At 37.2% G+C, this 13,520-nt stretch overlaps 1 protein-coding gene across 2 annotated transcripts in view; it reads left to right on the forward strand.

Annotated features, from left to right (window-relative positions):
• The window catches only part of ANO3 (anoctamin 3), a 101,533-nt gene that overhangs the window by 43,594 nt on the left and 44,419 nt on the right, over positions 1-13,520 (forward strand). The window contains exons 4-6 of one of the 2 annotated variants that reach the window (XM_041484994.1): positions 2,967-3,103; positions 4,093-4,095; positions 12,482-12,634. In XM_041484994.1, coding sequence (XP_041340928.1) covers positions 2,967-3,103; positions 4,093-4,095; positions 12,482-12,634 — 293 coding nt within the window. The remainder of the gene's footprint in view (positions 1-2,966; positions 3,104-4,092; positions 4,096-12,481; positions 12,635-13,520) is intronic. The other variant, XM_041484983.1, reaches the window with a different exon arrangement.

The following is a 13,520-nucleotide window of genomic DNA, read 5'->3' on the forward strand; positions in this document are numbered from 1 at the left end:
CAGGTGAGCCTCTGCTTGTGAGAACAGCCCCTGAAGGAGGTAAGACGTTGTACAAAGAAGGATGTTTACATCTTTCTCCTGTTAGTAGGTACTCTGGAAACTCACAGAGAGGTCTTGTGAAGGGTCATGTGCATTGTGTTTATGTCGGTGAGACTCTTTTACCTGAGCTGCTGTGTTGGGTTTGAGTCGGTGAGACCTTTACCTGAGCTGCTGTGTTGGGTTTCTTTTGGTGAGACTCTTTTACCTGAGCTGCTGTGTTGGGTCTGCGTTGGGGAGACTCTTTTACCTGAGCTGCTGTGTTGGGTCTGCGTTGGGGAGACTCTTTTACCTGAGCTGCTGTGTTGGGTCTGCGTTGGGGAGACTCTTTTACCTGAGCTGCTGTGTTGGGTCTGCGTTGGGGAGACTCTTTTACCTGAGCTGCTGTGTTGGGTCTGCGTTGGGGAGACTCTTTTACCTGAGCTGCTGTGTTGGGTCTGCGTTGGGGAGACTCTTTTACCTGAGCAGCTGTGTTGGGTTTGTGTCGGTGAGACTCTTTTACCTGAGCAGCTGTGCTGGGTCTGCGTGGTCAGTGTTAGGTGGCTGGTGGAGCTGCAGGGCTGGCTTCTCTGAGAAGCTGCTGGAAGCTTCCCCTGTGTCTGGTGGTGCCAGTGGCAGCAGCTCCAAGGCAGACCTGCTGCTTGGCAAGGCTGGACTCATCAGCAGCTGTGGACGTGCCTCTGGAATAACAGATTTGAGAAGGGGGAAAAAAATACACAAGGGCAACTTCAGCAGGAACAGAGGTGGTCTTGCAGCCTGTGGGGAAGACCATGGTGAGGAAGGCTGTGCCCCTGGAGCCCGTGGAGGTTCATGGTGGAGCAGGGACCAGCAGCTTACAGCCTCAAGGGGCTAGTTTGAGTGGAATGTTCAAGTGCTAAATAATATTCCCCTTTTTACTGTATTAATATCATTACATAGTGGGAGAGTGCTTTTATGTGTAAATAAGTCATTAACTGCTGAAAGATAGAATAGAAAGTATCTGTGAATTTTAGAAAACATTTCTTTATAAATTTATTTCATTTTAAGGGTTGTTTTGGGTTTTTGTTTAGCTAAAACAAATTTTGACTACATTTCAGGAAAAATAGGAGATGTCTCTAGGTGCAAGATTTTTTTTTTTTATGGAAGGGAGATACTGCAATTTGAAATATATGTCCTTGAAAGCATAAAAATGTTTAGCAGGTAAAGTGTGTTGGGCACAGAGGGAAAACTTTTTTCATAACTTCAAGTTATTTAAATTTAAAAAGTTGCAAAAGTTTTTTTGTTTTTTAGTACTAGGTGTACTCATAATGTCTAATCCTCTAAAACTTCCCTCATAGAAACAGATTTCTTAATAGAAGTATAGTCTTTCTTTCAGCTTAAATGACCTAGTTTAGGTTTCATAGGCCTGTCTCTTCATTTTACTGACTCCTAAAACTTAAGAGCTCATCTAACCTAGGCATAAGTCAAATCTGCAGAGTTGTTAAGTACCTGTTTCCTACTTTATATACCTACCTGAAGCCTTCTTTAAACTGCATTCATTTCTGTTGAGCAGAGAGCAAGTCGTATATCAAGTTACATCATTGTTTAAAATAAATAAAACCCCTGAACTAGGCACATTGACAATTAAAACAAGCTGGTTTGTACATTAAGAAATCCCATCACAGATTTACCATGGTTAATATCAGTGTTAGAAATTATCAAGGGAACATTTAGTATAATTATGTAGTAACTAAATTGAGGAAAAATTAGCACTCAGTAAATGTTCTGATTTTTAATATTCCATCTCAGAAATGCGAAATGTTTAGGGTGTGTGAGATAATTGTGGTTGTTTTTTTTAATTTCTGTAGTGCTTAGTGTAGAGAATTTAACTGAACAAGTTAATGAAAAATACTTAAATGTTGCAGATGAACTTTTATGAATTTAAGATCCATGAAATTCAAGATTGTGGTTCCCACAGCAACCACGACTTTTTTTCTTGGCTTTTATTTAGGGTTTTGAATTACTGAGCTAAACGCTGTTCCTAGTCCACCTGACTTTTCCCATGTTGATGTGAAAGCTGATATGGGATCTTGACTCGGGATTTGTGGGTAAATTTTTTGTCTGAATATATTTCTTTTTCCGATTTGTCCAAGGTAAAATTGTGTGGCAATGATGATTCCATCTTTTTAATCTTTAACATATTTTTTCAAGACTAGCCATTTTCCATCATTGATTAAAACATACAGTCCAGCACTGCGCAGGCATTGCCCTTCATTTTACTCCTGCTGGGTGTGTAGGGCAAGAATTGTCTGATTCTTTGATGGACTGTATGGGTGATCTCTGAGGGGGGTCCTCAGTTTCCTGCAGCTCTCTTATGATACTCAGCTAAGTTTTCATAAAAGCTTTACCTGAGCAATTAGAACTAAATCCATTGAGAATGCGAACACTTCCTCCATGAAGGCCTCCTACCAGCATCAGGTACACTTATTAAAATGTGTTCCGGGCACTTACTCCAATATCTTACTGTGCAAATTTTCCAATGGTATATCTGCATGTGTGTAGGGGAACTGGGCATTTCAGTTGCTTGTTTAGATTTAAAATATTACTTTGGTCTGTAGGCTCTGCCGCCTGTTTGGTGAAACATCCTGAGCCTCAACAGCTGTGAGTCAAGCAGTTGAATAGTCATATTACTTTTGTTTTTTAGAACTACTGCAAGGGAGGTTATGGATTTTTTTATTTGAAAGCTAATAAAAGAAACCATTTCTATTGACCTTCTACTAAAAATAGCAGTCACTTCTAATTTAAGATGAATATTGTAACATTTCAAGTATGAAGGTTTAACAGGAAAATAAGTGCGTTATTAACAAGTGTATACATAAGATGAATATTCAACTGTGTCTGTAATAATGCTGTTTGTTTGTATCTGTTATAATCTAAAATGAGCTCATTGTTTTCTTCTGGTTTTCCTCCAGATGTAGGAAAGGACAAAGATACATACACAGATGATTCAGAACATGGGAATTATGATGCTCGTACTGATCAGTCATTGCTTATTCAAAATAAGCTCACCAGGCAGAGAACAGAACCTCGAACTAAGTCATCTTTAAAGGTAATGGACACAAAATTCTATTAAGTTGTATCAACTGTCAGAATGTGCTTAAGTATTTCTAAAATGCAGTTTTTAAAGCAGCATATGTTGCAGCCTAAGCAAACAGGCATCTCATGGTAAGAAACTTAGGTGGCTCCCAAATTGTTGGAAATCATAAAACTTCTAAAATAATTTTAATTTATGGTTTTATATAACTTGAAATTAATTGTTTTAATTAATCATAAGCAGTGTGTTAAGTCTTAAATCACTTTTAGTTAGCATTTAGTAAAGTTGTCATGAGCTGCTATTATGGGAACACAACTGCATAAAATTACTGCAATTAGTTTTGTTAAACTGAAATTACTTTTGTAAAACTGAACTTGATATGCTTCAATGAAGAAAGCCTGGGAGAAGAGAGATGTACTGTTGAAATTGGATACAAGGAGTGCAGGATTTTTGGATCGCAAGGTCATTTTGCAGAAACCAGAACTGAAGAAGAGACTAAGTATGTGTGCTGGAGGAAAGAGATAGTAAAAATATGGACTAATTAGGGTGTTCAAAGAGAACTAAATAAGCAATAGAGGATAGAATATTAGTTAATGAAAGAGAATGATGTAATTTAGAAGTAATGAACACAAATGTTGTTTGCTAAAAATGTATGAATAGGTTAAAAAGTTTTGCACTAATTTTTATTTGGAGGCTGGAGTTTTGCCTTGCTTGCTAATGTTAAGAAGACAGTGTTGAGGATTTTATTAATCCTGATGATTTTGGAGGGTGTTAGTAACAATATTATAGTTTGAGTGATAGAATCAGTGAATGGAATTCTCTGTACTAAAATCAAGCAAAATGATATAAAATCAGGGATTCTTATGCATTTTTTTGACTCATCTGAGTTGTAGTACCCTTCTTTCAATAAATTTATATTGCACAGAATTTAGGATCTAGAATTCTGAGCATGGAGTGGAATTCCTGTTGTCTGGGAGGCCTCAGAAATTCTGAGAGAGTAGAAGGATGTTTATGTAGCAAATGGTCAGTCAGGAGTGATCTAGATAGAGTATAAGATCCTCCTTCTAAGCGGTATCAAAATGATATCTAGACACGTTGAATGAAAGATAAAACTCACTTATGCATAGGTGAATGTAGGAGCATTGTCAGGAACCTCAACTAAAGCCCTGGAAAAGCCATCTCATCTCACCAGATAAATCTGGCTTGCTGTCTTCCTTAGTAATTGCATGGTTATACTATTCATCACAGTGCATTTTCTCCAGCAGTTAATCCACTATAATGTCAAAGAATTGTGATGGATTTTCTGTTCACAAAATGTATATTTTTTTTAGTCATACTTTCAACTAGAAGATCCTTAATTCTCCTTTCCATCTCCTTTCCAAGCCTAACTGCTTGCATACATATGGCAAGTGACTTGACCTCAAGAAGTTCTGAATAATTTTCTTCTTCACATTCTAGAAATAATGAATTCTGCAGCACAGGGTTTTTTTACTGTAGCCATCAGTAATCCTGTATTACAAATCTCTAGTAATGCTTGAATTACTGTAAGCGTCTCTGCTGTACTCACAGCCCATGTGCTATTCTCTTCAGGAGACCATTTCAGAGTTGTTTCATGGATGGTACCTGTGGCACTTTGTGATTTTGGCATTGAATGCTTTCTTCGTGAGTCCTACAACAGCTCTATTGCTTGTCACACTCATCTTCATTACTGCAGTATTCTGGAACACAGGTAGATGTGACCTCTGAGGCTTCATTTCATAGGATGCTTTTAGAAAAATCTTTTATAGTAGTAGCTATCTAATTATTTTTAAATAGGCTTAGAGGAAATTGTATTTACAGACTGGAAATCTGTGACATGAAAATGCAACTTCAGGAATGACAAATTACATATATATGTCATGTATGTAACCTTTCCTGGGTTACATTTTAATCTAAACTGTTGCAATGAGAATTTCTTGTATTAAAAGATTTTTTTTTGTCTCTTTCTGCAAGACTAGCTGAACAAAGACAAATAATAATGGATGTTCTTGTTTGATTTTGTTGATTAAATAGACAAAGCCTTTTATGTTAATTGTGGCTGAAAAGGCAGAAAAACAATGTGGGGTCTGTAGAATTTAGATCGTGTTACTGAGCACTAAATAGTTTTAATAATAGGTAAGGCTGCTGCCAAAACAATCTAGTAACAGATGCTGTACTGTCTGTCTAGTAACAGGGATTTCACTGTGCTACAGCAAAATACTTTTTTTTCCATTTCCATGTAAAATATAAAATAACCACTAGTTGTATTTTTTCCAAGCCCTGCATTCAGGATGCTTATGAAGTTCATAGTCAGCCAGTAAACTAACTCTCTTTTAAAGTTTAAAGAGGAGTTTTATATTTGTATTAAGTTTAAACAAAAATACACTTTTTATCTTGCAGTCTTCGTAGGTACTGACCTACTGAAAAAATTGGTTCAGAGTTTAAAAACAGTCTTCTCATGGTGCCTCTGGCTTTTGATTTTGACAATTCCTTTTATCACAACAACTACTCTGGAAACTTCCTTCTGCGTTTAGAAGGACTGCTTTTGCAAATGAGGTGTCGTGGTTTAACCCCAGCTGGGTTAAACCCAAAATTCAAAACACAGCCCTGTACCAGTTACTGTGAAGAAAATGTACTCTATCCCAGCCAAAGCCAGCACCTGAAGCAACCAAGCAGGATTCTCCTTCCCTTTATCTTTGCCTGCTTCCACAGGAAAAAGTCAAGGGGAATTTAGATTAGTCTTAGAAAGGAGCACTACTGTTTTGCCTTTGGATTATTATAGAAGTCTTTGTGGCAATTAGTTTAAAAAGCCTTAGGGAAATTTCTTCCCCAAATTGATATAAAACTATCAAAAGAAGGCTTCTAACTCTTTCTGAGACTGCTGAAAACACAGAATACTGCAGTACAGCTTCACAGCTGGTGAGTACTGTCACGTATTTGAAGTGTAAACTGATCTGTCACAGTAACAAGTCTCCTCAGTCTGACAAGATAATGAGAATGAGAAACACTGCATTGACCAGGAATACATGGATAAAGGCATATTCTTCTTCTCTTCTTTTTAATGTTTCTAATTTTTGCTTGTTTTGGAAGGGTTGTTGTATTCTTGAGAGATTGTGGGGAAAATTGCGAAAAAATTTGTTTGCAATAACTTCTTGGTGCGATTATCTTTCTGAGCAATAAGCTGCTTGGATACTTCAGCAGTAGTGAGCATGTCTTGCTGACATGATGAAAGTCAATGCACTTCTTTTTTCAGGAATTGTTTAGTTTTTCAGATTACATGCATGATATCTCCATAAAATCTGATTCTTCTTGTTACATTTTAAAGCTTTGAAAAATCAGATAATTTTCTTATAGCAGCCAGCTGCCAGTGTATTCGTCTACTTTTCTTGTTTGCATGATTATGATCTGTAACTGGCTGCTTCCTATAGTGTAGGTTGGTATATTTCAGAATCCACAGATTTCGTACTGAAAAATTGTGAGTTGCTCAGACCCATGAAAAAGCTGTCATCGTTATCCATCTCTGCCAACTTTTCATCACTAGCTACTCTTGAAATTGCACAGAAAGTACAATTTTATGTATGTGGTTCTGCCAAGGGGTCTCGCAAGGAAAAATGAGGCCAGTGAGTGTCTGTTGAGCCAAAATGAGTAGTATCTCCTTTGCATGGGAAATGTAGAAAACGAGAAGGTCCCTGAGTGGAAGGTTGATGCTTGAAATGCTCTAGTTGGCTAAGGAAAGGGAAGCAGGCTTAAACAGACTTTAGCTTGAGTGGAAGGCAATGTTTTCCCAGAGAAATGGCAAAATCAGTAACAGCCAATTCTTTACCTATTGCTATTGCATGTTTAGTAGCAAGATAGGAATATTTGAGAAATTGCTCTTCAATTTGCTTCCAGTCACTACATCAGTGTTACTCTCTCTGATCCTGTAAATTTTTTATCTAGGTAATGCATTTTGCTATCTGGAAAGGTAAAGAAAGGATTTTTGGAACAAGGTTTGCATTGTTATCACTGTGGATTCAGGAACTATGAAGAAATGCTACCTATACAATAGCCTAATTTACTGCCTTTATCTGGTAGTCCAAAAATGCAGTCTAATAACACAGGAGTGAATAAAGCCTAACAACAATGATAACAGATAAAATCATTATCCCAGAATGGAAGGATGTCGTAAAGTGCAACAAAAGTTGACTTCATGCTTATGCTTTTAGTGCTTGGCTCTCATCTCCTGTGAGACTTTGTTAAAAAAAAAAAAAGCCAAAAAAAAAGCTCAGAAAATATTTCAGGGAATTGAGGGTAAGTAGCAAGTAATTTCAACCTAAAGACGAAAATGTTTGAAAAGAAACATGTAAATAAAAATTTTCAGTGGTCATGTTAGTATGCTTCTTAAGACATCCCTATTAGACCTCAAGAGCAAATTAGAAGAGGTTAAATATGAAAAAGCCTCCCCCCTCCTGTCTCCAAACATCCTCCATTGCTGCTCCCTCATATGGTAATATTGAACAGACTTCCTTTAAAAATTTTGCATATCACCTAACCCACTCCTTTCATGAAGTCAGATGTTTTTCATAACATATACAAATGCATTTTTCATGCTTACCCTGTAAGTCTGAGTAGACTATAAATGGAAAAACATATCCTCTGTGAGTAAGCTAAAGTAATTGCTAATCCTTTAGTTTACTCCTAAAAAGGTTAAACTGCAGTTTAATTAGGAAGGTCAGATATTTCTGGAAGTCTTTGTCTCCACAGAAAAAAAGCTTTGTTCTGCCCAGCACTGTAGTCTCACAGAAATGCGCTGGTGTGGGTAATTATGGCAGCTTGTCTTGTTGTCTTTGATGCCCAGGATAGTTTGGATGTCTTTGCATATGCAAATATGTCCCCAGTTTTCTTTCCTAGGTTATTTGCACAAGAAGAACATTAAACCATTATACACTTAAAATCATCCATCTGGTTTTGAAATTAAGTAGTTGAAAGGATAATTCTAGTAAATCTGTTCATGGCTTATCCATTTCTACAAACACAAAATGATCAAGTCTAACTTGGATATGTGCTTAGAAACTTTCAGATAAAGCATTTTATTTTATAGCTTTACTAAATATTTGCATTGTACTTCCACCTTTTTTTTTTTTTTTTGTTTGAGCCAAAATTCCTTTTTTCTAGGCTAAATTGATCGATGTGTTTTGCCTTGTGTAAATTTCAGTTGAATGATAGTGGCAGTATTTTGAATTTTACACTTTCAGACTTCAAAGCAGTGTGTCATGTGATTTGTTATACTAACCACAAACTATGACGCAACCAAAACTGTTGACACATAATAAAACCAAGAAACTGCGGCAGATCTATGCTATCAAAGCTTCAGTAATAGTTTACTCTGATGCAAGCCAGTGTATTACGATTCTGCATAATGGACAAGCTTGAGTGAAATGGTGCCTCACAGTTGAGTGTATTACGATTCTGCATAATGGACAAGCTTGAGTGAAATGGTGCCTCACAGCTTCTATTCTATTCTTCTATTCTTCTATTTAAAGTTCTTCTATTTAAAGTCTTTGAAAGAACAAGGTTAAGTTAAATTGTTGAGCTTGCTATCTGAACTATATTGCAATACTCTAAAAGGATTTTCTCAAAACAAACGAGTTTTCATATGTGTGTAAATGTAAGAAAGCTTAACAGATGGGTACTGTTTCAAAAAATCTGGAGGAGTCAGGTGATGGAGAGGATGAGAGAATTTTGATTAGTCCTTTTATACACATTTTTCAGGTGAAACAGGAAATCTTAAACAGAATAGAGGAGAGTAAGGTCTTTGCACAAAATATTTTTTCTGATGCTTTTCTCCTTTTCTGATCCTTTTCTCTGTTGAAAAAGGTGAAAGAATGAATTAATGTATTGGTCTAAACCAGCAGATAAATAATAAACGATCTGTGCTTGAATGCCCACTGTACTAATAGCTGATTCCTTGTGCTAGTATAGATGATATGCCCTGACTTAAGTGTTTAATTGAAATTACTGCTCCCTGTTGCCCTTTCATGTTATGGAGCTCCTTCATATCAACTGAAAAAACGCAACTAAATCATCCATACAAATCAACCATATAAATTCTTTTACTGGTACTTAATTACTTAAGTAATTACTGCGTTACTGCTAATATAGGTGGTCACCTTGCTTGTGAATAGCACAAAAGTGAAACTAATGGTGCCAGTAGCATTAAAAGGAATCAGTCATGAAATCAGTGTAATATAGACTAGGTTCCCTACATGAATGTCATAAATGGCTTCACTAGTGCACTTTCTCAACCTGTGGGTGAAATTAATGGTGCCAGTAGCATTAAAAGGAATCAGTCATGAAATCAGTGTAATATAGGCCAGGTTCCCTGCATGAATGTCGTAAAGGCTTCACTAGTGCACTTCTCAACCTGTGGCGGTTGTTCTCTGAAAGTGGTCTGGGATAAACAGGGAGAAGATTTCTTTCTACTGTCTTCACTGCTCATTATGTCTTTAACATTGACCCCAAATAATTCTGTTTGATGTTGATGAGTACGAGGTCGTATTTGGTTACTGTCATTAATCTGAGGAACAAAGCATGTTTTTCTAAGACTGAATAAAATCAGATGTTTCAGTAATGAGGAAAGAAAGGCTAGAAATAATAAATCAAAGAAAGGCAGTATAAGTGCATTACAAAACGTGGGTGTAATTTGCAGCATGCCTGTATAGCAATTGCATGAGCAGAAAATGTTTTAGAGAAGTTATAGATCTCCCCTTTGGGGGAGTTTTGGCCAGGCTTTTTTGTATCTTATTGTGCCTGCATCATGAACCATAAAAGCAGCCCTGGTCTGGTTTTGTAAAATAATTGTGCAGGAATCCTTCATTGTTGAAGAGCAGATTAATTGCTTGTGTCTTGAACCTGAAAAAGTTTGTGTTTTATAAACTTGCATATTTAAACTTGCACTTTTGAACCTTCAGTCTACTACCTCACCCTCAAATCTCTGGATCTTATAGATTTAGATCATTAAATCTACAACATTATAAAAAAATAATGGTTTTACTACCGTTCCCATTCAGAATTCTTAGAAGCGATGACAGACCCTATATTCAGTGCACAAACAGTATTGGTTGACATTCTTTACTACCTTAATTTGGACTTCAGACATTAGTTATCTGAATGTGAAGAGATACAGAGGTGCTGGAGTGTGTTCTAAGAGGGATCCAGGGCACAAGTTTTACATGGAGCATCTGAGGCAGCTGCCGTTGTTCATCTGGAGAAAAGGAAGCTCAGGCAGGGTGTTACTGCTCTCTACAACTACCTGAAAGGAGGTTTAGCCATGGGGGCTCAGCCTCTTCCAGTAACAAGTGACAGGACAAGATAAAACATCCTCAAGTTAAACCAGGATGGGTTTAGCTCAGCTGTTAGGGGAAACTTCTTCACTGAAAGGGTGGTCAGGCATTGGAACAGGCTGCACAGGGAAGTGGAATCAGCATCCCTGGAGGTATTTAAAAGGTGTGTAATGTGACCCTTGGGGACATGGTATAGTGCTGGGTTAATGGTTGGACTCAGTGATCTTAGAGGTCTATGATTCTAAATTGAAGCTTAATGTACTTAAATAATGTTCCCAGGTGTAAGATGATGCACTCCTTTGTAACGGTAGATGGTCTGAGACAGACTGTTGTTATTTTTTATTTTGGGAATTAAAAAAGCAAAGAAAGAAAAAGAATCTTGTTAGAATGGTTTAGGTTTTGCAGACTGAGGAGTTCTCAGAAGCACTAAATGTGTAGAAAGCTGGCAGTGAGAGATGTGGGCGTAAGAAAAACATTTCACATAGAAACAAGTGAGCTGATATCCAGTATTTATAATGTTGATATCATGCACTGATACATGGTTCTAGTTTTGAATAGAGAATGTCCCTGTTGGGTATAACTGAGTATTGGAAATTTCGTGTCTAAATAATCCAAGTAGGATTAATTTTTAAGACTAGTGTCATCCCATTATTCGGAAGATGCAGCATTCATAAACATTTGGACTCATTTATGATGGGTGTAATGTATGCTTCTTGAAACTAACATTCTTCTGGATGGTTTATGTTTAAATAAGTGCTGCATTCTCCAGAAAGTGATCATAGTTTCTCAGTTTACTTTTTCAGATTTCAAAGATTTCAGGACCTGGGGATGCTGATTCAGCTGGCTGAATATGTGTGCCCAGTTGGCCAAGGAGGCCAATGGTACCTGGCCTGTATCAGAAATAGATCAGGGCTGTGATTGTCCCTCTGTGCTCTCATTGCAAGAGAGACATCAGAGTGCTGGAGTGTGTCCAGAGAAGGGCAGTGGAGCTGTTGGGGGGGTCTAGAGAGATTAAGTCTTATGAGGAGTGTCTGGGGGTGGTGGAGTTGTTCAGTCAGAAGAGGAGTCCTCTCTAAAGCTTCCTGAAATGAGATTGTACCAAGATGGGGAAATCAGCCTCTTCTATCAGTCAAGAGGACAAGAGGAAATGGCCTCAAATTACGCCAGGAGACACTCAGATTGGACATGAGGAACAGTTTTTTCACTAAAAGGGTGGTTAAGCATTGGAAGAGGCTGCCCTGGGAGGTGGTAGGTCACCATCTGTGGAAGTGTTTGAGACACGACTGGCATTTAGTTCTATGATTTAGTTGTCACAAAGTGGCGCTTGGTTGGACTCAATGGTCTTGGAGGTCCATCCTAACCTAGTAAATCTGTCATTCTGTAGTCTGTCATCAGTTGGTTTGGTGTCTGTTCTGAATCATGCAAAGCACAGAATGCAAAAATAGCTTCTCAGCAGCAGCATGTAAAGCAGGGTTTTCCATATCAAGGTCAGGTAATTCCTTGTGTTTGCAAGCACGGTGGGAAGGAACTAGTCAAGATTGAAACATTGCTAACATGGCATTGAAAAAGCACTTCAACTAGGCTATCTATGCAAACATTCCAATCAATACCATTTCTTTTTAAATTTTTGCATTTATTTCTGTCTTGGAGAAAATACAGGTATGTTTGTTTTATGAAGTTTGCACAGGTACAAAGCTGAGAAAATTGCTTTAATTGACTTTTTTTTTTTTTTTTAATTCCCAATTGAAAGTAGGGATAAACAAAAGTTCATATCAATACCACTCAAGAATTTTAGAGTTTTTGCACAGCTGAAATAACTGGAATATGGGCTCTGCAGAGCTATTTTATTTTCTTTTGTTCTAATTAATTTGAAATCCTGAGCAACTGATGAATATAAATTTTTTGTTCTTCTGAATTTGTTGCATATTCATCACCCTTTAGGTATGTGGCTATTTCCATGGTTTAGGAAGTGCCATGTCATATACAAGTCACAGTGGGGCTCTTAATCTTTATAGATGCCATATTTAGAGTATTTTTCTTTTATGTTTGCTAGAGTGACGCCATGGCATCATCAGGACTCTTCTTTAAAGATGGCAAAAAGCGCATTGACTACATCTTGGTCTACAAGAAATCAAGTCCACAGGTAGAAAAAAGAAGCACGTTTGAGAAGAATTTGAGAGCAGAAGGGCTGATGTTAGAACGGGAGGTGAGTCCTGTACCTTATGTGGCATAAAAAACACCCTTTATAATACTATCCTGCTTTACTGAACTCATAAAAGATTCCAGACAAAATTATAAGCCTTTCCAGTCAGGCTGCTGCCATCATCTGCTTAGCAGTATTAAACTAATAAGAAGAACAGTTTGCTAGTGTGTGTTTAAAATGATTTGGGGACACATGCTTGTACACAGAAGTGTAGAGCAGTACAGAGGGAGAAGTTCAGCTTCTTATGCCTGTAGAACAGAAGCAGCTTCAGTAACCCATGTTGTTGCTGTAATACATAACCTCTGTGTCTTTGAGCAGAATGCCTGGTGTTAAATGTCTCACTGTTTCTCAAGGGGTTAAGGTTGTCACTGTTCTGGTTCATCTGTGGCTGGTAATAGTATTAATAAAAAATGAAAGAAAATGGAGCCAGGGAAACATTGCCTTGCATTTTTGCTGTCTCAGGAATGACCTGCAGAACAGGTATATGTTCAGTCCATTCTGATGTAAGCTCCTATTGTTCATTTGTCTTTTGTCTTGATTTTTCATCTCAGTAGAATTCTAATACATGTTTCTGGGTTTAAGCAATGAGCTTGCAAGATAGAGCTCACAATATAGCATGTTGAATATTCATAAATAACCATCCTGACTAAAATTTGGTTTTAAGGCTTTTAAGAATTGTTACAGTATGGTAGAAAAAGTATCTGGTTTTGATCCAATTTAAATAAATAGTGAAATCTTAGCTTTTGTCAGTTCAGAATTATTGACATTCAGAAACAAATTGTTTTATAAGATCTGAAATATTTTGTTTTCCACAAGTATTTTATTTTATCCACATCTTTCGATAAAGTAAAATATTTGAGGTGGTAGTAGTATGGATAAAATGTAGATA

This window comes from Pyrgilauda ruficollis, unplaced genomic scaffold (assembly GCF_017590135.1).
Source record: "Pyrgilauda ruficollis isolate IOZ18807 unplaced genomic scaffold, ASM1759013v1 scaffold118, whole genome shotgun sequence".
In the NCBI taxonomy this organism is placed as follows: Eukaryota; Metazoa; Chordata; class Aves; order Passeriformes; family Passeridae; genus Pyrgilauda; species Pyrgilauda ruficollis.